Genomic DNA, 21,285 nt, shown 5'->3' on the forward strand with positions numbered 1-21,285 from the left:
CCGTGTATGTATATGTCTGTCTGTATGTATGCGACGATGCTCGAATGTGTCTCTCTGGGTTCATTGGTTGTGTGCGTGTGTGTGTGTGTGTGTGTGTCTACCCTTCCCTCTTGCCTGTCCGCTCGTTAATGACTCCGCCCCTTTTTTTTTGTGGTGGCTGAAAACATGTTTCTCTTCTTGTTTCGGTGCCTCCTACCCTCCCTCCCTCCCTCTCTCCTGCCCGCCTGCCCGCTTGTGTGTGTGTGTGTGTGTCCGTGCCTGCCCCCTTTAGTTCTTCCCTCTCTTTCAGTTTTGTTTCACTTCTGTGGGCTCTTTCTTCATTGACTTTCTTTCGCCGACTCACTGTGCTGGTTCGTGCGTGTGCCTATGTCTGTGTGCTATGGGGGCGAGGATGGGTGCGCACGTTGCTGTGCATGATAACAGGCGTTCTCGCCTTCTCACCGCGTTCCATCTCGTGATGGCCGCCACGCATCTTTTTCCCCATCTTGCCTGTTCCTCTCTGTATTCTTGTCGCTGTCGTGCTTGCTCGTGCGCCTGTGGAATGCGCAGGGGGAGGGCAGGAAGGACGGGGCTCGACAACGTGCGCTTCTCCTCGTCCTGGACACACGTGCTCTGTCTCTCTCTCCATCGGTTGCTGCTCATGCGTTTTCCTTTGTGCATGCAGTGCTGGGCGTTTTTCCTTGTTTCTTTTCACAGAGACGCAGGATGGAGAGGCAGCGCAACGCATCCGCGTGCTCGTGTGCTTAAAGTACGCTTCTGCGTCATGGAGCACGCAAGACAGTGCACGAGGCGGGGAGGGGATGCGGATTCAGTCGAGGAAGGCGCGCGTATGTATGGGTGAGGGAGGAGGGAGGGTATGGAATGCTCGCTGAGGATGGCGCGTTGTGCTTGGCGAACAAAAAGAGCTGAAAGAGAGGAGGGAATAAGCAAGTAAAACGGAAAAAAAAACAAGTAGATGAGAACAGTGCACTTCTTTATGGAACTAAAGCAACGCACGCACACGCACACAGAGGCAGACAGACGCGACGCCGATCGCGTGCCTCAAGTGCCATGAGGCAAAAAAAAACAAAAGGAACAACAACAACGAACACACGTACACACACACGCAGCAAGGGAGCATGCCGTAAAGGTTGCACGGCGGAGAAGGTGGTGTGGTGTGGGGGAGGAGGGAGGGGGGCCAAAGGGGAAAAAGGAAATGCCTCTAAGAACGAGCGACAGGAAAAGAAAACGTTGCACTGGCCGCTCTTCTCTTCCTCCCCGCCGCTCGTTGTATCTCTCTCACACCCTCGAAGACGGCGAAGCCGCCGCAGAGAAGAGGAGACAGAGAGGAGGCAAATATGGAAGAGGCGGAGAGCGAGAAGGCCTATGAGAGGGGTCGTGTCTGTATGTCTTCATGCTGTGCTGTTTTTTGTGTAATGCTGGCGTATTGTTGTAGTTGCGCGCGTGTGTATGCAACTGTGTATGTAGGAGTGCGTATGTGCCTCTGGTTCTTCACCCCTTAGCCCGCCTTCTTCCCTCTTTTTCGAGGTGTCAAGTCCGCCCTCGCCTTCGTGCGTGCCCGCCTCTTTTCAGTGGCCCCCCTTTTTTGGCTTTCATTCCTGTGTCGCGGGTGGGCGTGCGAGTGCGCGTGTGTGTGTCGCAAGTACGCGTCTCTCTCTGTGTTCGTTCTATGCGCCTCTGCAGCTCTCTTTGCCCTCTCTCGACCGCGGCCGTTTCTCCTTGTTAGCGCGTTTTCGAAGACCATGACGCACATCTTCTCCCCCACCGACTACACACGCACACGCGCGCCTTCACAGAGAGGGAGAGAGACGTATGAACGTACCTGAAACCGTCTCACCACCGTCATCGCCATCCCCCGCGACTGCCCTTTTTGTTTTGCAATCGCACCCTTACCGTCCACCACGACTAACCCCACGATGTCGGAGATGAGCAGGACACGCGACACCATCAGAATGCCCCCCCCCTCCCCCCATCTCTGACTTGGCGCGTTTATTGTTGTGATCCTCATCTCATCGTTGACCCGGGCCGTTTCTTTCCCAACCGGCATCTGTCTATATCTTTTTCTCATGGGCATAACCAAAGCGGTCACAGGATCTTAACTTAACGGAATGGTCGCACCATCGACAAGGGAGGTGGGAAAAAAAACGCACGCAGACACACAACAACAGAGGGCTGCGCTTGAGGCTGCGCAGCGCAGAATCACAGGAGAAGAGGTGCGCCGCACAGGCGTGCTGATACGCACGCACATACAGCTGAAGTATCTTTCTGTTGGGGCTGCAGTGAAGACGCCAACGAAGGAGCTAAGGGCGCTGCGTCACGCTGGATATCTGTCTACGCGCCATGATGCACCCCCATCCTTTTTCCAGCCGCCACCACTATCCATGCTACTGGCACGGCTGCTCTTGCATCGACGGCGACGACCGTGCAGGGTGTGGGCGTGAGCGCTTTACCCCCCCCCCCCCCGCACCCGCAGATCCCTTTCTGCGCCTTCTCTTGCTTCTCCGTCTTTCAGCGTGTCACGCTCGCTGCACCACTCTGCCTCATCTCTTCTCTATACGTGCCTTCCTTTGCGTCGAAATCCTTTTCCCCTTTTTGTTCTGTGACATCGCCACGATGTCTCTCGCAGCTGCGTAGTAGCAACAGTTCTCAACTCCCCGATCAGCGCTCCCCTCCCATTAACGCATACAGCATACCTCTCTATCTAACCCGCCGTGCCTTATCCTTCATCTGAGGCACACGCTCACGTCAAAATGGGCCGCGATGAGAAACATGTTCGCGTGCTGTCGAAGCAGGAGCTGCTCGCCACGCACATCAAGGAGCTCAACGAGAGCTACTCGGTGAAACCGCATCTTGAGTACACGACGATTCGCGCCGTCAACGGTCCCCTCGTCATCCTTGAGGATGTGCGCAAGCCGACCTTCGCCGAGATCGTCAAAATCGAGCTGGCCGACGGCACCGTCCGTCGTGGCCAGGTGCTCGAGGTGGATGGCACCAAGGCCGTCGTGCAGGTCTTCGAGGGCACGTCCGGTATCGATGTCGTGCGCTCCAAGTGCGAGTTTACCGGCAAGGTTATGGAACTCGGCGTAAGCGAGGACATGCTGGGCCGCATCTTCAACGGTTCCGGCATCCCCATCGATAACGGCCCGCCGGTGCTGCCGGAGCAGTTCCGCAATATCGAGGGGATTCCAATCAACCCGCGCGCGCGTGTCTACCCAGAGGAGATGATCCAGACGGGTATCTCGTCCATCGACGTCATGACCTCCATCTCGCGCGGCCAGAAGATTCCGCTCTTCTCCGGCGCTGGCCTGCCGCACAATGAAATTGCCGCGCAGATTGTGCGTCAGGCCGGTCTCGTGAAGCGCGAGGGCAAGACGGAGGACTTCTGTGTTGTCTTCGCCGCCATGGGTGTGAACCAGGAGACGGCCCGGTTTTTCCGCACAGAGTTCGAGCAGAACGGCTCAATGGAGAAAACCGTCCTCTTCCTGAACCTGGCGAACGACCCGACCATTGAGCGCATTGTGACGCCGCGTCTGGCCCTCACCACTGCTGAGTACCTCGCCTACGACTGCGGTAAGCACGTGCTCGTCATTCTGACCGACATGTCCTCGTACGCCGATGCCCTGCGTGAGGTGTCCGCCGCCCGTGAGGAGGTGCCCGGCCGCCGAGGTTTCCCTGGCTACATGTACACGAATCTGGCGTGCATCTACGAGCGTGCAGGCCGTGTGCTGGGCCGCGCCGGCTCTATCACCCAGATCCCGATTCTGTCCATGCCGAACGATGATATCACCCACCCCATTCCAGATCTCACCGGTTACATTACGGAAGGCCAGATCTACGTGGACCGCCAGCTGCACAATCGGCAGCTGTACCCGCCGATCAATATTCTGCCGTCGCTGTCACGTCTGATGAAGAACGCCATTGGCGAGGGCATGACCCGCAAGGATCACAGCGGCGTGAGCAACCAAATGTACGCCGCCTACGCCATCAGTCGTGATATTCTCGCCATGAAGGCCGTCGTTGGCGAGGAGGCGTTGAGTAGCGAGGATCTGCTGTACCTCGAATTTCTCGACAAGTTCGAGCACAAGTTCATCTGTCAGGGCTTCTACGAAACACGCGATATCTTCCAAAGCCTTGACCTGTGCTGGGAACTGCTGCGCACGTTCCCCAAGAGCATGCTGAACAAGATCGACATGAAGACTCGCGATGAGTTCTATGACCGCCACCCGGGCCGCAAGTAATCGACGGGATGCCATAGATGAGCCAAGGAGCGAGATAGCGCCAGGGAAGGGTATGGAGGCGGGCTGCATTGGCCGGTCGGCAACCGTTAGCCGTCATGCATGTCCTCTGCTGTGTCTTTGCTCGTCACGGTGAGCTCTAGGAGTTGATTGCGCAGACTCGCACACCCTCCTCCCTCTTACCGTGCAGCGTCCCGCTGTGCGTGTGCGCGCTGTCGCTCGCCCCCTCTTGCTAGGCCGCCGGCTGCTTGATCATTCCACGGCCTTTGTCCATGGCTGTTCCGGCGTGCTTCCATCGTCACGCGCTGGCGCCTTTGTGCCGCTCGTGTGTCGGGCCCGCTATGTGTGTGTGTGTGCCCTCGCGCGGAAGCGGAAAGGAAAGGAGGCGAGCGGTGGGAAAGGGCATGGAGGAGACCGGTGCGTGTGCTTGCAGCGCCTAGCCTCGCTGATGGGTGGTGCTGTCCGTGCCGTTGCGAAGTTTTTGTGTTACTTCGCGTATGCTTCGCGGTGCCTTGCTCGTTCTCTCGCCTTTCTGGTGTATGTTCTTTGCTTCCCCTATCGACATGAGTGGTGTACAGAAACCGCACGCTGCCAGCGCTGATGCGCCGGCGCACCGGGCACCCCGGTGAGGTGCCGTCTGCCTCGTTGCTTGTGTGCTTTATCCTTCATTATCGTGCGCCATTGGCCACTTGATGCTCTTCGAGCTTGTTGGAGAGCGAGCGAAACGAAAGACGTGCGTGTGCTGAGGGGATGCGTGTGATCGAGGAGGAGGCATGCAGGGGCGCATCAAAACATGGGAGGACGTTGTGGGGGTGTGGGTGACGTGGGGTGTTGTAGCGGTAAGGCCTGCAGGCACTTCTCCTCCTTCCGAAAACACACACACACACACACACTTACGCACACGCACGGAGAGTTTGGGGGGGGGTGAGGAAAGGACCCAACGATCGAGTCGTCGTGGAAACGCAGCGAAGAGGAGGTCGTTGCTCTTTGCACTCCACTCCTGAACTCTCTCGTAGTGTCTGCCTGCCTCTTTCTGCGCCCATGTATGTGTGTGTGTGCGTCGGTGTCTGTGTGTGGGCCTCCCTTGCTGCGTGATTGCCCTGCCCTTACCACCTCATCGCCGGCGCCGCGGCGTTCGCCCCTTCGCTCTTCTCTCTGTGTGCAGGGTGTTTAATGTTGGTGCCGTGCGCGGTCGTATGGCGACTCTGCGTGTTGTCCTCTATGATGCAACGAATCGCTATGCATACGCACACATTTAGATAAAGACCGTATGTAGCGTTGTAGGAGTCATGCCGCTCTTCGACAGCACGCATTTGCCTCTGCCGGTGTCTCGGGGTGCGCGTATGGGGGGCATGCGTGTTTGCATGGCGAGTTGTCTGATCTATATAAGGGAAGGGCGAGCGGAAACTGTGGTGAGTGCCCCTGGAAAAGATGAACATCGAAAAAAAAACGGGAAGGCAACGAGATGATCACGAGCGGTCGCTACTAGAGCGCGTATGCACAGAGAGTTTGTGTATGTGGGGGTAGGGCGCATCCGTGTTTGGCACTCCCCCACCCTTCTCCCTCTCTCTCCGTCGCGCCACGACACGCATGTGCGTGGGCACGTGCACTTACCGGCGTGTATTGAGTATGGAGTGCGAGACTTTCTTTAATGATGCCGAAGCCAGACACGCGCGCTGTCCCCTCTCCCCTCTCTTCGCTCACCCCCACTCAGGAGAGGGCACACGTGCTGCCTGGTGCGGGTAGGCTGGGCACAGGCGTAAAGTGGATGTGTGCGCGCGCGACAGGAGAGGAGGCTTGGCAGGGAGGCAGGAGTGTGCAACGGCGCTGAGCAAGCGGTGCGGACAAGTTGCTCACTACCCGCGTATGCGACGAGCGCCGCACAGGTGTGCAGCGTGTGATCACTCTGGCGCGGCGCTCGGGGGGGGGGGCCAACGGGAATCAGCTCTGTCGCCATCCTTGACCGAACACGAGGGCGTCGGACGCGCGTCTCTCCTTCTCCAGTCCCGCTCACGATCTCCCTGCCCCTTCCTTCTCTCGCCGCTCTTCACTGCCATCTGCCCGTTCTTCCCGCGCCCTCGTGCAACAACACTCACAACAACGCCACCGCCTCCACCCACACAACTCCATGCAGTAGTACGGCCGCAGGTGCGTTGAGTCGCTCCCCACCACGTGGAGGCAGTGGGTCATCGACCCTTCTAGGCTCCCATCCCATCTCCTTCCTCATCCTTGCGTGCTCTCTCTCTCTCTCCCCTCGCCTTGGCGTCTATCGTGCGAGCCAAAATACTCGGAAGGGCGGGCCCATTGCGTTCTCTTTCTGCATTGCTTCGTTAATGGTTTCCGGCTCTGCTTCATCCTTTGCCTTTGGTGTGCGGCCCGTCATCTCCGCATCGTCGCCATGTCTTCCGACACTGCCGCGTCCTGTCTTCTGGACATTGTCGTCTTCGCAGGCGGCGACTCACTGGATCTGATGCCGCTGACTGCCGTGGAGCAGAAGACGATGCTGCGGATCTGCAACCGGCCTCTGATTTGGTACGCCATCACGCCGTGGATCGAGGCAGGCTTTCGCTGCTTCTTCTTGTGCGTCAACGAGGACTACGCGACACTGCGAGCGTACCTCTCTCGGGCTTTTGACGGCGTCGACTTCCACTATATTCTTGTCCCCTCCAACATAGGTGATCACCCGTCCACAACGTGCGATGCCGTCAAGGCGTACCTCAAGTACAAGGAGGCTCTGCGGCTTGGCGAGGAGGGCACGCTCGCCGAGGTTGCTCGTGGCATGCCGGATCGCAACGACTCCGCGATGAGCGTGGAGGCCAGCGGCGGCCGCTCTCCTTCTGTGATGTCACTGCATGAGGCGCAGCAGTACCGCGGCGCCAGTGGCAGCCGAAATCACGGTGGCAGCACCAGCCACAGCAATCGCGACCCGTTGAAGCTCGAGCGCATGAACAGCGCCGGCCTCCCGCGCGACGCTCTGTTGCTGAGCTGCGACACCATCCTTGTAGACGTTGACGTAGCGAGCTTCGTGGAGCGGCACTACGCCTCTCTGGCGTCCGTGACGGCAATGCTGTATCGCCCTCTGCGCAAGCGCGGCGGCGGCGGCGATCACAAGGGCGGCCACCGACACGGGAAGGGTGGCGGTGGTGCTTCAGCCGACTCTGTGGAGGTGTCTTACACCCACGCGCTGTCGTGTGTTGCCTACGAGGAGACAGATGCGCTTGCCTCCATGGCACTCGGTGCGGCCTCTAGCGCACCAACCTCCTCATGTAGCCGACATTTGCCGAGTGGGACGCCGTCGCAGTTGCTGCACGCATCTGCCGGCCTGGTTGCACGCTCACCCTGCGAGGCGCGCATCATGGCTGCCGAGCCCGTTCACGTCCACCACCACCGCATGCACTACCTCAACTCGCTGGAGGGCAAGCCGGAGGTGCGTATTACCATGGCGTTCGCAGCGCGCCGTCCTGACTTGACGTTCGCCGCCGATGTTGTCGACGCGCACGCGTACCTGATGAGCCGTTGGGTGCTCGAGTTTATTGCGGAGTCGGCAGGTGTTTCGGACATGAGCGTGCGCAAGGACATTCTGCCTCTTCTGGCACGTAGTCAACACACCACCGTCAATGCAGCCGAAAAAGTCTTCGTGACGCCGGCAGAAAAGCTGAAAATGAACGTGCCGCTCCACTGGCTCGGAGAGGGTGCCGAGATCTCGGCGCAGTCGCTCAACGCCGCGTGTGGGTTTTCGCTGCCGGAGGTGACAGACTCGCTGCGCGTGTTCTGCACCATCTACGAGGAGGACCCTGACGTGGCGTGCCGCATCTGCCGCATGAACACCCGCGACAATTACCGTGCCCTGAACCGCGACATCATCTCCGCCAAGTGTTCCCAGCTTCAGCTAGAGGAGCCACTGCTGAGCGCCGGCGGTGCTGCGGGCGCTGGTGGTGCATTCGGCGGAGGCACCAGTGCCGTGAACCGCTTCGCGCTGCCTTCCTTGCTCCCCCATGGCGGCGCGCACGCCGGACACACCGTTGCTGCTGGTGGAGCAGCGCATGGCGACAGCGGCAAACCGGCACCGTCCGCTGGCGCTGTGGCCCTTTCCTCACTCCTTCCGGACAACCCGATCACGCTTCGGGAGAAGTTTGGCGACCAGCAGGTGTGCATTGTCGGCAGCTTTATTGACTCCGTCCCGCCGCCGAACGTGTTCGTGACGCGCAGTGTGATCGGCGCGCACGTCACGCTGGAGCCCGGCGTTCGCATCACGGACAGCATCCTCATGGGCAACGTCGAGATTGGTGCCAAGGCCGTCGTGTCGAATAGCGTCATCGGCACCGGTGCCGTGGTGAGCGCCGGATGTCGCGTTGTGGGCACCATTGTCGGGCCCCGTTGCGTCGTCGAGGAGAACGCAAGTGACACCATAATTGAGTAACTCTGAACTAGCTTGAACCTGCGTCTCTCTCTCTCTCTCTGTGTGTGTGCGCGCGCGCGCGTTTTTGTGTGCGAGGGCGCGTGCTTGTATATCCGCAGCAGAGAGCCGCGGTGGGTAATACAGATAGGGACAGACACAGGCGGAGGTGGGCATTGTCTGTCTTTGTATTTCACTCTTCGCCTACTCTCCATGGTTCGCGCTCCCCACTCTCTCTGTATGTGTCTGTGTCTGTGCTCACGGCCGAGGTCGCTGGCGCTGTCGCTGCCGTGTTGGGTGTTCTTCGTCCACGTTGGCGATACAAACGCGCGAGCACGGCGCACATCGTGAGCGACAGCCGCTGCGCCGGAAATGGCAGCAAACGATCGACTCATCGCTACGCACATGCGGATGTATCTCTCTGTGGGTGTGTGCTCGGCGGTTTCCGCGCATCCCCCCCTCTCTCTCTCTCACCGCCTCACGCGTGTGCTCTCTCCCCGCTTGCTGTCTCTCTTTCTTGCGTCTTTGCGTGCGCGAGAGAGCGAGCGTGTATGTATGTATGTGCGCGTGTGTGTGCAGCAGCGGCAGCAGCCAAACTCTCTCAGAGTCGCACTTCTCGGCTCCCTTTTTCCCATCTTTGTCTTCTCCACGCACACGCGCAGCCATCGATCTCAGCGCATCCAACAGACGAGGCCACCAGTTGCGCATCTCGGCGAAGCGGCAGCGCGGCACGTAGGCGTACTTCTCGCGTACTTTCCGTTGAGGGAAACGCCACTCCATCGCTCTTTGTCTTTTTCGCCGGCGCGTGCGGGCGTGCTTGTGTGGTGATAGCGGTGACTGCTGACCGAGAAAGCCTCTTGCACCACTGCCTGTGCCTGCGTGCGCAGCATCGATCGCCATCTGCTCCTTCCTCACCGCGGAACTCATCCCATCAGCTGTACACGTGCACCGAGAACGGCAAATGGAGCTTGCTCTTGGCCACGCAGAGTCGCTGGCGAGCGCACCACTGCATGCACCGCCACGCACACTCTGCATTGTCCTTCTGCACCACGGCTATCGCTCCAAAGCCAGTGACTTTCGGTACTTGTGCCGGGTGTGCAAGCAGGCGCTAAAGGACCTCAAGACGAACGCAACGAAAGCCAATGACGGGGCGCCGCCTCTGCCTACGCCGCGCTTCGTATTCATCCCTCCTCGCGACAACGACGGCCTTAAAATGGATGCCGGTGTGCTTGCCTGCGCGCGTCGCTACGTCCGCCAGGTCTGCCTTACTGTCTATGCAATTGTGGCCGAGGAGCTTGGCATCGGCGATGAGCAGAGCTGTGTCGCCGCCAAGGCGACTGGTGCCACTGCAGACAGCGCAACAACGGCGGTGAAGCACAAGCTGTGCTTCAGCGCTGTGGGTCACTCGATGGGCGGCCTCATCCTGCGCGCCGCGCTCCCCGAGCTGATAAAGAATATCGAGGAAAAATACGAGGCGTTCAAGGAGGTGTGCGAGGTGCACTGGGACGTCTTCTGCACCTTGGCGACGCCTCACCTCGGCCTGAGGTATATGCATTCTAAAAGGACAGCATTCCTGGGCCGGCACGTCGGGTGTCATCTGTGGAAGGCAATGGCGGATCTGTTCTGCAGGAACAGCGTCGTGGGAGTGGACCTTGTTTCGGACGCCTGCCTGGCGGCCTGGTCTCGGTTCAAGCGGCGCGTGCTGGTGAACGTTGTCAACGATGACACCGTTCTGGCCTACAGCAGCAGCTTCGTGACGACCTTGCGCGTTTTGAGGCGTGTCGGCGCGTCGCTTCCTTCAACGGATGAGGAGCTCGCAGATGCGCGCTCTACAAAAAAGAAGAACGACTATCTGCACTCTGACAGCTGTGTTCTTCAACTCGCCCGCCTTGGCGTCAAGTGCGCGTCGTCGAGAAAGGAGCTGTGCGACAACGGTGTGATTTTCACAAATCTATCTCCTGAGCTGTGGCCGCTCGATGTGCTCGTGGAGGAACGCGCGCTGGCGGAGCGCATCTTGATGCATGTGGCGCCGCTGGAGCTGCATCTCGTCGACTTCCGCCCACGGTGCGCTCGTCTTACGTCGGCGGCTGCCTCTCGTGGGACGGGCGGCGGTAATGCGGCACGCAGGCCTGGTATCCTGGCGAGGGAGATGATGATAATAGGGGCGACCCACTCTTGCCACATGGCCTTGGTGTGTAAGAAGCCCTTCCGATACCCCTCCGTCTTTGGGTTCGTTTCGGAGTACATTGCCAAGGACTTGCTTTTGGGCCCGCTTGGGGGCTCTGAGTTTGTGTCGCTTCCGCAGGATGGGCTCTTACAGTATGGTGCGGCTTGCAACGGTTGCGTCGCGGAGGTCAGCGGCCACAGGGGCATGCTGGATGCCGCTGAGGTCTGTGCGGCGCCTGCACGTTCGGCTAACGCGTGAGGAGGCCGTCCTCACGGCTTCATGCATCTCGCGCCTTGGCGTGTTTCTCTCCGTGTGTGCAACACCTTGACGCTCCTTGGCGGGGAACGTCGGTGAGCCCTTTTCATTATCAGGGACACGGTGCTGGCGCGCCAGTACCTTGCACACTAAAGCACCGTTCTTTTCTCTTTTTTTTTTGCCTGCCTTTCGTTCTTTCCTGTTTCTTCTCTTGCGCCCTCTATCTACGCTGTCCAGCTCTTCATAAAGGGTTGCCTTCACCTGGTTTCTCTGTTTTCTTTCCTTCCCATCCCATGCGCACACACCACCACTACCGGCAGCCTCAGACGATGCCGGTGGCGGTGGTGGTGGTGGTGGTGGTGTGTGCGCATGGAGTCTCAATTCGAAGCAAAAAATGGGCTTGAAACATCAAAACGCGACAACAAGACGACATCAAAAAACGAAAGACGCAACAACAACAACAAAAGAAAACGACATAATGGACGATGCGAGTGCGAGCAAACACGCGCATGCGCGCACATATATAAACAGGCCTGCGCGCGTGTGTGCGGGGAGATGCGACCTGCGCATTACCCAGGTACATCGACACGTGCATGGACGCAGGCACAGTAATCCGAGCCCCTCTTCCCTTTGAGCTCGTTACGTTGGTGAGGTGCTGTGTCTATTTCTCTCCCTGTGCGTGCAGGCGCATGGTGTGCCCCACTGCACTGCCTCCATCACCGTGTGAACAGCGGCAGCTGCTGCCCCACGTGCACTCTCCCTGTCTCGCATCAAGTGGCCAGCGTGCGCCTGCTGCGCTTCGGTGCATTCACACACGCCTGCCCTCCCGCCACCCTCGCATTCACTCGCACAGAGCCCCCCTCCCCCCACTTCAAACAGCTTCAGATGTCGCCCCCCCTTCCCCCACTATCACGCGCTCGCCTCTTCTTTTCCCCCAAGCGGACCTTGTTTTCCCCCTTCTCGACACCGCACGACCGCCGCACCACCAGAGGCCCTCTCCTCCCCAACGCAAGACCCCCGTCACACACACACACACACACACACACACACACAACTGAAGTCAGACAAGAACAGCGTAGCCATCCGCTGGTGCGGAGCGGCCTGAGTATTGTCGTTGATACGGGCAATGGTCTGTGTGCGCGTCGGCGTGCTTGTCTGTCTATATTGCTAGCTAAAGCACCCATTGCTACCCAAGCTCCTCCGGGCCCCTCGCTGTCTGCGCGTGAGTCTGTCCGTCTTCTTCACTCTCTCCGCTCTGCGGCTTTCGACCGCCTCTCGTTTTCTTTTAATCCTTGTTGACCGTAATGCAGGCACCTTACGTTGCCGCATAGATTGCTATTCTCCTCCTCCCTCTCTCAGAACGTGTGACTGGGCCGTCACCCCGAGCCCCTTGCGTGCTGTGTCTGTTATTTGCTTTCTCGCGCGCTCTCGTCGCGTGAACGCGAGCTATTCTCCCTTAGCTTTCAGCTCCCACCCCTTCTCTGGTTGAGGAGGCAACTTACAATGGGCTCTGCTGCTGTTACACGGACGCATGCGTCTCGAAGCCCTCGCGGCCACCACGGCATGCGTTCACTGCCGCTGCTCTCCCTGGTGGTCCTTTCCGTGCTTCACGTCCTGTTGATTCTCATCGGGGTCACTCATGCGGCTGTCGAGCGGCAGGGGGAGGGTGTTTTGCTAGGGCAGTGGGCCGACGCCACATCCACCTATTTCGGTACCACCGCCACGCCGTTCGTCTTAGAAAACGGCACAACGGTGTACTTGCCGGCCCCTCCGCTGCGGGTTTTGACGCTTGTCGATTGGCAGAACCAACGGCACACCGAGTTTCTCAGCAGCTGGCCCAACCAGTCGTCATTGACACTTTGGGCGAATCGCAACACTGCCATCTCCTACGCTTCACGCATCATCTCGTCTGATCTAGTGTACCGCGCCGCATGGTCGACCGGCCCGCTGCCCGCGAAGACGGCGAGCGGGAGCACCGTCGGCGACGCCGAGCTCAAGGTGGTCAGCGCTATGGCGGCCGACCTGCTAGGAATTGGTGAGCTAGACATTGTCGTGCAGGCCAGTAACGGATCCATCTGGGTGCTCAATCATTCTTCCGTCGCCTCCACGTCGTCGTCCTCGTCCAAGTCGGCCTTTGAACCCATCTTCGTCATCAACGCTGACGCGGCTGCCGCCTCTGTCACCACCACAGTCACGGCGACATCGGATGTGTCGATGCAGTTCAAGGTGCCCAATGCTCCCCAACTTGCTGTGGTACCGGATGTTCTATGCGACCTGGCGAACCCGCACGCGGCGCAGACAGCCATGGCCTTTGTGAATGCAGACGATCAGCTTGTCTTGCTTTCTCGCACCACGAATGCGACCATGGCGTCGACGGTGCAGTGGCCGCCACATTACGTGGCGCGTGTGCTTGTGGACGAGCACAGCAACACCACGCAACGCGCTGTGTTGCCTTTGTCTGTTGCGCTGGCGGACGTGAACGAAGACTGCGCGGCAGAGCTACTGTACGCGGTGCGCGACACGCAGGAGCATCGGTACGAAGTGCACATGCTCAGTCAGAGTGGGCTGTCAGTGCCAGCCGCATCATCTCTGCTGCTGCTGCAGCTAGCCGAGGACGCCGGAGAGCGCTACGGCGAAACCTTCACGCTTGCCGACGTGAATGGCGACGGCCTGCCGGAGCTGCTGCTCTCTGTTCAGCTCGCCAACGCTACCTCATCCTGCACCGCGGCGGACACGGCAGACGTCCCGGAGCCGTGCACGCCGTATCATGCTATCCGAGTTTTCTACCCGATCCGCGCTTCGGGCGTGAGCGGTGCACCGTCGTGCGGGTTGTCTGCGTCGAGCGACGAGCGACACCTCACATACACGTTTGCCCAGAGCGAGTTATTGGCGTTGACGGCGGAGTGGTGCGGAGTGGCAGATTGGATCGAGGGTAATCAGCCAACCGCGGGCGGCAGTTTCCCCTTGTACATGCCGAGCTACCCATCGGCGCCGCTGGTGCTCCGACCAGGTGACTACAACCGCGATCGACTCGTGGACCTAATCATCCCCAGCTCCTTCGGGCCTCTGGTGCTGACCTCGCGCGCTGTCAGCGGCGCTCGGTCGATGGTGTGCACACCACTCGACGCCAGCGCTGGAGTTTCAGCAGTGAAGCAGGCCACGAAAAACTCAAAACTCACCAGCTCCTCTACGGCGTACCGAGAGGCCTACCGCACTGCCACGCCGTTCTTCGGCACGCTGGCCCAGCTTGGACGGCTTGAAGTTGTTCTGACACACCATAGACAGTACTCGAGCACTGTTACGTCGAGGACAGCTGTGGTGACGGCCGCTGATTTTACCCGGAGCGCGATGCAGGTGTACCAAAATGGGGCGGTGCCGAGCCGATCGTACTTTCTCTCAGCCTCGGCTATCACAGCGGCAGCGCACGGTGCTGCATGCGTCGGGGCCACACATCACATGACGTGGCAGGACATCCACATGCGCTCACATTGGGCCACCGTGACCCAGCTTGAGCGAACACAAGGACACGCGCTGCCCCCTTCGCAGGTGCTGGTCGGCCTTGACGAGACCTTCTCTTACGTGCATGACTACACCGTCGGACTTCGCGTGACGCAGCGCACCAGCGATGTGGAGAGTACATCGCATGAGAACAAGTCGAGTATGACGGAGCTCATGCAAACAGTGCAGCGCAAGGAGTGGCCGTCGTACCTCGTCCCGAATGCGGCGGTATTTGCGCAGCTGACACCGATAGACAAGCCGCACGAGTGGAGCTTGGAGATGTACCTTCCTACGTCGACGTATCGTGTGCTGCTGGTGACGGCGTTGGCTGTGGCTCTGGTTGCGATTGGGCTGCCGGTTGTGTGGCTGCGCTGCGGAGAGATGCGAAGGGACTACAACGAGTGGCGCACTCCGCTGTGACTCTGTGAGAGAAGTATGTGATGTTTGTGGTGGTGAGGTGTACGAGCGGTATAAAAAACGGGACAGTGCCATGTTGCAGCAGGACTCTCTGCCCCCCCCCTTTCCCGCTGCGTGTGCTTCTGCTGGTGCGTGTCTGTCTCGCATTTTTGTTTCTTCACACCCTTTTCTCGTGCACTGCACGCGTGCGCCATCGTTGGGCCCTGCTGCATCAATGCTAGTAGTCCGTGTACAAGCCACCAAAGACACGCACTCCCCAAATCCTCAGGAGGTGCTCATTCCTCTCTCTTTTCGTTTCGGCACTCCCTCCGTCGTTGCCGGCAAGCCGCGCTGCCCTTGGCAGGAAGCTGCACCTGCCCAGAGCCTTGAAGTTTCCAGTCACCGGACGCTCCGCTTCCTGTTCTGCTCCGTGCTCCCCCTCTCCTTTTCTGATCGTACCTGGTCTCTCGCTCTTCCAGCGTTTTCCGTATCACGGCGGTACCAACGGCCCCTTCTCCCTGCTGCCGCTGCTCTCCGTCCGTCTCCTTCCCTCACTCTCATTGCTGCCTTCTCTGCCGCCCGACTCCTTCGCACTTTTTCTTCATACCCCCCCCCTCTCGCACACGTCCACGCCGTCCGCACACACTCTCTCCGTTTGGCGCCTCGCAAGACTACATCGCCGAACGGCACAACGCAGCAAGCATGGGGCATCTCGACCAGTGGCGTTCTCGCCAGAAGATCGGCATGGGCAAGGGCGCCCGCTGCTGCGTCATCTGCTCCAACCAGAAGGCGCTGATCCGCAAGTACGAGCTGAACGTGTGCCGTCAGTGCTTCCGTGAAAACGCCGAGCACATCGGCTTCACCAAGCTGCGCTGAGGAACTAGCCATGCCAAGGGAGCGCATGAAAACGAGAGAGGAGGCAAAGACCCCAGAGAGAGAGCAGATCAAGCGATACGGGAGGCGTAAGTGAGTGAGCCATGGAACGTAGAAGATCGGAACCCTTTCCCCCTCCCCCGCCGCCGTCCGCCTTCCTGTGACTTTCTCTTCCTCGGCTATTTGTCGAGCTTCGCGCCCCCTTCTCCCCGAACTTCACTCTTCCCTGCTCCTTCTCCCTTGTGCTTTGTGCACGTGTGTCTTGAGCGTGTGTAGTTCATTGCCCCCTTTTTTTAGTCGTTTTCTCTTTTCGTTCGCACATCTCGATATCATGGCCGTGCTTCGCTCTTTCCTCCTCGCCTCCCCCGACGCAAGCATGCACACGCCCACACACACAGACAGACATGTGCGTGTGTGTCGTTCTCTCTCTCTCCGCGTGTCACTTATCTGTTGAGGCCCTCACCCCCCCTCCTCCTCCCCTCACGCATCCTTTGTTGCCCGACACTTTCGGCATTGTGGCTCGAGCCATTCGCCGACGGGATGGAGAGCGCGCGCTATCCGTGCGAGAGAGGTCGGACCGGCTCAGTGGTGGGGACATGCATTCGGCATGGTAGACGACTCGGGGGAGGAGGAGGATGGGGGCGGCACGTGACGTGGAAGTGGAGGGACGGCAGCGTCTTTTCGAAATCCGAGAGAAAGGCTAAAAAAAGTAAACACAGCAGCGGGCTCGAACAGGTTGTTCAAGGGGGGATGTCGGGCGGAGGTGGGAGGGGCAACGCAGACGTGTTTGCTCCACCACACATGCCTTCCGGGACAGAGGCAAGAGGCGTTGGGCGGCGAGAGTGTCCTTTGCTCTCCAGTTGTTCGTCGGAGCATTCTCTCTGTGCGTGTTTGAGCACTGTGGAGTACTGTGCTGCGCATCACCAACCAGCTTCTTCGCCGCCGGTGAGTGATGCTTTCGGCGAGGCGACGTACGCACGTGTGCGTGCGTGCGTGCCTCTCTCTGTGCCTGCCGGCCCCCACCTCTCTTCCTGATCATCCTGATGGCGATCTTCTTTGTGAATCCACTTCATTCGGCTGCACCTCTTTATCTGCCTCCTTCTTCCCCACTTTTTCTTTGCGCCTGCCAGCGACGCTTCCGTGCGTACGTGTGTGGAGGTGCGCATGACGGCACTGACGGCAACCAACCCCCCATCTTTCCACACTCCGCACGAGCTGAGGATTGCCCAACGCCAGAGGCTCACCACTGCGGCACTCCTCTCCTTTCCTCACTCTCATCCTATCGAGCTGACATCGCAGCACTTGATCACATATATCGAGCGCACAGGGACACAAGGGACACACACACACACACACACATATGCACACCGCCCCCACTGCCACCCCTCTCTGTCCATCTCACGGTGCTTATCTTTCCTTTTTTTGGCGGATCCTTCAGCAGCAGCATCACCATCACACAGCGGCACTGACGACATACAAGGTACGGTGTACAGCCATTCCCTCTCTCTGCCACGTGACGTCGTCATAGTCGCCCACTGCGCACCTCACCTGCCTCTCCCATTACTCGATTGGGCGCTGTGCTTCATCTCGAGTGCCTGGCGAACTCTTCCCACCCTATCAACATATTTGACGATTGCCCATGTGTGTGCGCCCTGTGCGCTCTCTGCGAGCGAACTATGCGCTTCTCCCGTGTGTCGGTGCCGGGCATCAAGCGCGTCATCACCATCTGTAGCGCCAAGGGCGGTGTTGGCAAGTCCACCACCTCCGTCAATGTCGCTCTTGCGCTGAAGAACATGGGACACAGCGTCGGCCTCGTCGACGCAGACATAACAGGGCCGTCCATCCCTACGATGATGGGGGTGGAAAGCTCCCAGGTCGAGACGTACCGCGTCGCCGGCAGCGACCGTTTCGGCCCCCCCATGAACTTCGGCGTGAAAGTGATGAGCATGGGGCTCATTGTCCCGTATGACGAGGCCATCGCCGTGCGCGGGCCGATGGTGAACAAGTACATCCGCGCCCTGCTCTTCCAAACGGATTGGGAGGAACTAGACTACCTCCTCATCGACATGCCGCCCGGCACCAACGACGTGCATCTCACGATCACGCAGGAGGTCATGCTCTCTGGCGCCGTGATTGTCTCGACGCCGCAGAAGGTGGCACTCATCGATGTGCGGCGCGGCATCGACATGTTCGCGGCCGTCAACGCGCCGGTGCTGGGGCTTGTGGAGAACATGAGCTACTTTAAGTGCGATAGCTGTGACAAGCGGCATTACATGTTCGGCCGCGACGGCGTGGCACGCGCGGCGGAGGAGCTGGGAGTGCCGTTTCTGGGTGAAATTCCGTTCTTGAGTCGCATTATGCAGGACACCGACGAGGGTGTACCCCCCGCACTGCGCGGGGATGCGACGTTGGAGGCGGCGAAGCCGTACTACGAGCTTGCCGAGCGCATCCACGCGACGTTGGGCGAGAGCGAGAGGAACAGGGCCGGCGACGGCAGCGGGAAGGATGTCGGTCAACGCGCTCCTGCCCCCGAGCCGACCATCGTATTTGAGTGAAAGGCGCGCAGTGCGAAGGCGCAGGAACAAAACAGCAAAAAAGGCGACACCGCGTTTTGCACCGAAGGCCACTCTGTTGATTGGCTGCACCCCCTCCCCCCTCCGCGCCTATCATCGGCACCGGGGCTCATCCTTTCGCGAGTGAGGAGGGTGCGAGCCGGTGTGTTTGTATGTGTGTGTGTGGTGGGAGGGAGAGAGGGAGGGGGAACGCTGACCATCGTGTCATGGAGCTTTCTCTCTTCTCCTTCCTCCTCTCTGGCGATGATGAAACTTCCGTCCCCCTCCCTGCATCTCTCTCCCATCTCTCTTCCCTCCTCTCCTTGCTGCCCTGCCTCGCCGCGTCCCAGTTCGCTTCTCTATCTATTTCTTTGCTTCCGCTGCCCCCCCCCCCCCACACACACACACACCACGCTACAGCCACGCCTAGCGAGTAGTCCTTATCTTCATCGCCATTATCCGCGGCTGTCTGTGTGAGAGCCAAGGAGACGGCGTCTTTCTGCCTCCCTCCTCCTTTTTGAATCCTAGTTTGCGCATTCCCACCGCTCCTTACACGCTCTCTTCGTGCGCTTCTCTCTACTCTCTGTGTGCCTCCCCTGTCGACCTGTGCGCAGCCCCTCTCCCTTTCCCTCATTGTCCCCCTTCTCCCTACACGCCCATCCCCTTGACGCGTCATTCTTGACGAAGCGCACATCGAGATTGACACGCGTGCTGCAGTCAGTGAGGGAGGCACCGCCTGTCTTTGCAATGACCCGTCACAGCAAATCTGTGAGGGCGGCTTCGGCTGGCGTGGTGCTGGCAATGATTGTGATGGCGGCACTGTGCTGCACGTCAGCGGTGTGCGCCCCTGCCACCGCGCGCACGAGCTTCGAAAACGGACGCCGATTTGCGGCGATTCCGGAGATGCCTGCGGTGGTGAAGCAGATCTGGAGTGTGCCGCCGAACTCCGCTGCGGGCGCAGGCAGGCGGTCGCACGTGATGGTGAACGCGCCCCCCAAGTACGAGTGGGCCGATCAGGAGTATCCGCCAAACAGCGGTTCGCAAACGGAGCTCACGCTGGCGTTGGCGGCGGAACGTGTGCACAAAGACGCAGACCACGTTCGTGCCTCCTCGCCCGGCGTCGTTGCTATGAATACTGCTGCGATCGCTCCGGCCGATCAGCCGCACATAATGCCAGCGGCCTTGCCCGCGCAGCTCCTGCGCAGCCCTCTCGCAAATGGAGAGGCCGCGCCCTCGCTGGAGCAGCTCAGCAAGGTATTGAGCTTGTTGCCGAGTCACCAGCGCAAACAGCTGGTGCAGCCCTCGTACAGGGCCGCCGGGCAACTCGCAGTGGAGCAGGACGGCCAAAAGATCGCAGTGGAGGTGGCACCTGCGGCATTGACGGCATACGCTGGCTCCTCCGGCTCCTCTGAGGGGTCGACGAGCCGAGAGGACAATCGCGGTGCCATCCTTTCCAGCGGCGTAATCGCCTCCTTCACCGTCGCTTTCACCTTCGCCGGCCTGCTGCTGATCTTAGTGTTGGCAGAGGCTTGCGCAATGGCCAGCGCGTTCATGGAGGATCGCCGGATGCGTGCGACCCGAGATGCGAAGGGTGCCGATAACCCCGTCGAGCCCAAGAACGGCGACTTCCGCGATACCGCCGTCGATGTGTAGGTTTAATGTCGGCACTTCGTGCTCGGTGGCGGGGAGTGCGCGACTCGGGGTGGGGGACGGCCTAAGAGGGGGATGAGGCGTCAAAGTTGGAGTGGGCACGCGAGTGCGTGTGCGCTTGAGCTGCCGGCGGCGGAGGCGAGGAACGCGCAAGACGCAGGAGTGGCAGTGGCTCTGATAGTAGAGTCAAGGTGAGAGGGGATGCAAAGGAGATGCAGGGCGCCGGCAAATGGTGCGCCCTGCATCTCATCCCCATTTCCCTTCCGCGCCACGTCCTCTTCTCTTCGTGCTCTTTCCATCGCTGCTTTCCTGGTCGGATGCGCCCACAGGTGTGCACGCGCGCGTGTGGTGTGTGCGTGCGTACTTGAGATGGCCACACTGTCCTGTACGATCTGACCGCCGCCACCGACACCGCCCTCCCTCCCTCCCTTTCTCCTTTCTCTTGTCTCATTCTCGCTGGACTCTACTTCCGTCTTCGTTTCGCTTCTCTTGTCTCTCTTCTCTCCATCTCCCCTTTAATGGGTACGCGGGCTGCGGTCTGCTTGGTGCTTCATTGTCACCCTGTGCGCCGCTCTCCTCCGGTCGTTTGCCATTGGAAGGAAGAAAGCGGCAGCAGAGCAGCACGGCGACAAAAAAGAAACACCCCCCGCACACACGAGAGGCGAGAAGCGGCGGAGGGACGACGGTGATGGCGTGTGGGTGCCGAGTGCGTGTGCCGTGTGCAGAGATGAGGCGCGGAGGGCTGGTGGAGAGGGGGAATGATAGATGAGACAGCACCATTATGGTTTGTCTTGGTTTCTCGCCCCACTTCTCACTCCCTCGACCTTCCTCGTCTTGGGCAGTACACCGCGTCTTCTGCGGCCCCCCTCCCCCTCCTCCTTCCCGGCGGTCATCTCTTCACCTGCGCACCTTGTCCGTGAAACTCTCTTGCGCCTTCTCTATCTGCGTGTGTGTGTGTGATAGGGAAAACAAGAATATCTATATCCACACAAACACACACACACACACACCTCTCTATATATGGATATGTACAGATGTATACCTGTATGCATCGATAAAGCAACCGAAAAAAAAAGTTAAACAGCGGGCAGCAGCCCTCCCAAGTGCTTGCAACTCTGTGTCTCTGTGTGGGAGGCAGTCACGATGTGCAGAGGAGAAGAGCACGCCGTGACGCCAGGTCCCGGCGATGCACCCTTGTGGAGGAGGTGGAGGTGGCTCCACGGCGTTTGTGATCGCACTTCGGGGGGGGGACTGCCCGCTCAC

At 59.7% G+C, this 21,285-nt stretch overlaps 7 protein-coding genes across 7 annotated transcripts; all 7 read left to right on the plus strand.

The window, feature by feature from the left end:
• Positions 1-2,750: 2,750 nt before the first annotated feature.
• LINJ_28_2610 (putative vacuolar ATP synthase subunit b) lies at positions 2,751-4,238 on the plus strand (the record flags this gene model as incomplete). Its single annotated transcript, XM_001470249.1, has 1 exon — positions 2,751-4,238. One exon carries the CDS (start codon positions 2,751-2,753, stop codon positions 4,236-4,238), a length of 1,488 nt encoding a protein of 495 aa, XP_001470286.1.
• Positions 4,239-6,633: 2,395 nt separating this feature from the next.
• Positions 6,634-8,655, plus strand: LINJ_28_2620 (conserved hypothetical protein; the record flags this gene model as incomplete). The annotated part of the gene is made up of 1 exon (XM_001470250.1): positions 6,634-8,655. The coding sequence occupies one exon, from the start codon at positions 6,634-6,636 to the stop codon at positions 8,653-8,655; it is 2,022 nt and encodes a 673-aa protein (XP_001470287.1).
• A 937-nt stretch (positions 8,656-9,592) lies between these two features.
• Positions 9,593-11,056, plus strand: LINJ_28_2630 (conserved hypothetical protein; the record flags this gene model as incomplete). The annotated part of the gene is made up of 1 exon (XM_001470251.1): positions 9,593-11,056. The coding sequence occupies one exon, from the start codon at positions 9,593-9,595 to the stop codon at positions 11,054-11,056; it is 1,464 nt and encodes a 487-aa protein (XP_001470288.1).
• Positions 11,057-12,556: 1,500 nt separating this feature from the next.
• Positions 12,557-14,971, plus strand: LINJ_28_2640 (conserved hypothetical protein; the record flags this gene model as incomplete). Its single annotated transcript, XM_001470252.1, has 1 exon — positions 12,557-14,971. The coding sequence occupies one exon, from the start codon at positions 12,557-12,559 to the stop codon at positions 14,969-14,971; it is 2,415 nt and encodes an 804-aa protein (XP_001470289.1).
• A 678-nt stretch (positions 14,972-15,649) lies between these two features.
• LINJ_28_2650 (putative ribosomal protein S29) lies at positions 15,650-15,823 on the plus strand (the record flags this gene model as incomplete). Its single annotated transcript, XM_001470253.1, has 1 exon — positions 15,650-15,823. The coding sequence occupies one exon, from the start codon at positions 15,650-15,652 to the stop codon at positions 15,821-15,823; it is 174 nt and encodes a 57-aa protein (XP_001470290.1).
• A 1,673-nt stretch (positions 15,824-17,496) lies between these two features.
• On the plus strand, positions 17,497-18,375 carry LINJ_28_2660 (MRP protein-like protein; the record flags this gene model as incomplete). Its single annotated transcript, XM_001470254.1, has 1 exon — positions 17,497-18,375. The coding sequence occupies one exon, from the start codon at positions 17,497-17,499 to the stop codon at positions 18,373-18,375; it is 879 nt and encodes a 292-aa protein (XP_001470291.1).
• Positions 18,376-19,119: 744 nt separating this feature from the next.
• On the plus strand, positions 19,120-20,025 carry LINJ_28_2670 (conserved hypothetical protein; the record flags this gene model as incomplete). The annotated part of the gene is made up of 1 exon (XM_001470255.1): positions 19,120-20,025. The coding sequence occupies one exon, from the start codon at positions 19,120-19,122 to the stop codon at positions 20,023-20,025; it is 906 nt and encodes a 301-aa protein (XP_001470292.1).
• Positions 20,026-21,285: the final 1,260 nt, after the last annotated feature.

The sequence above is a fragment of the Leishmania infantum genome, chromosome 28 (assembly GCF_000002875.2).
Source record: "Leishmania infantum JPCM5 genome chromosome 28".
Lineage (NCBI taxonomy): Eukaryota > Euglenozoa > Kinetoplastea > Trypanosomatida > Trypanosomatidae > Leishmania > Leishmania infantum.